The 541-nt window shown below is 56.6% G+C and overlaps 1 protein-coding gene across 1 annotated transcript in view; it reads right to left on the minus strand.

Annotated features, from left to right (window-relative positions):
• BDZ99DRAFT_455087 (WD40 repeat-like protein) overlaps positions 1-541 on the minus strand; it is a gene marked incomplete at its 3' end in the record, with an annotated part of 4,775 nt that overhangs the window by 1,111 nt on the left and 3,123 nt on the right. The window contains exon 7 of the mRNA XM_033718425.1: positions 95-521. Coding sequence (XP_033569271.1) covers positions 95-521 — 427 coding nt within the window. The remainder of the gene's footprint in view (positions 1-94; positions 522-541) is intronic.

Raw genomic sequence — 541 nt, forward strand, 5'->3', positions numbered from 1 at the left:
TCTGTAGGTACGCGCTTCTGTTTGTATCCCAGATCTTGACTATACCATCACGTGACGCCGACGCCAGCCGTGTTGAGTTGTGAGAGAAGGCCACTAACCGGATTGAATCGCTATGGCCCTTAAGCGTCTGCAGGCACACGCCACTGTTTGCATCCCAGATCTTGACTGTATTGTCGTCTGACGCCGACGCCAGCCGTGTTGAGTCGTGAGAGAAGGCCACTGACTCGACCCAATCGCTATGGCCCTCAAGCGTCTGCAGGCATACGCTGCTGTTTGCATCCCAGATCTTGACTGTTCTGTCACGTGAAGCCGACGCCAGCTGTGTTGAATCATGAGAGAAGGCCACTGACCGGATCCACCCGCTATGGCCCTGAAGCGTCTGCAGGCACGCGCCGCTATTTGCATCCCAGATCTTGACTATACCATCACCTAACGCCGACGCCAGCCGTGTTGAGTCGTGAGAGAAGGCCACTGACCGGATCCACCCGCTATGGCCCTGAAGCGTCTGCAGGCACGCGCCGCTATTTGCATCCCAGATCTT

Source organism: Mytilinidion resinicola (genome assembly GCF_010093595.1).
Source record: "Mytilinidion resinicola strain CBS 304.34 unplaced genomic scaffold BDZ99scaffold_33, whole genome shotgun sequence".
Classification (NCBI taxonomy): Eukaryota; Fungi; Ascomycota; class Dothideomycetes; order Mytilinidiales; family Mytilinidiaceae; genus Mytilinidion; species Mytilinidion resinicola.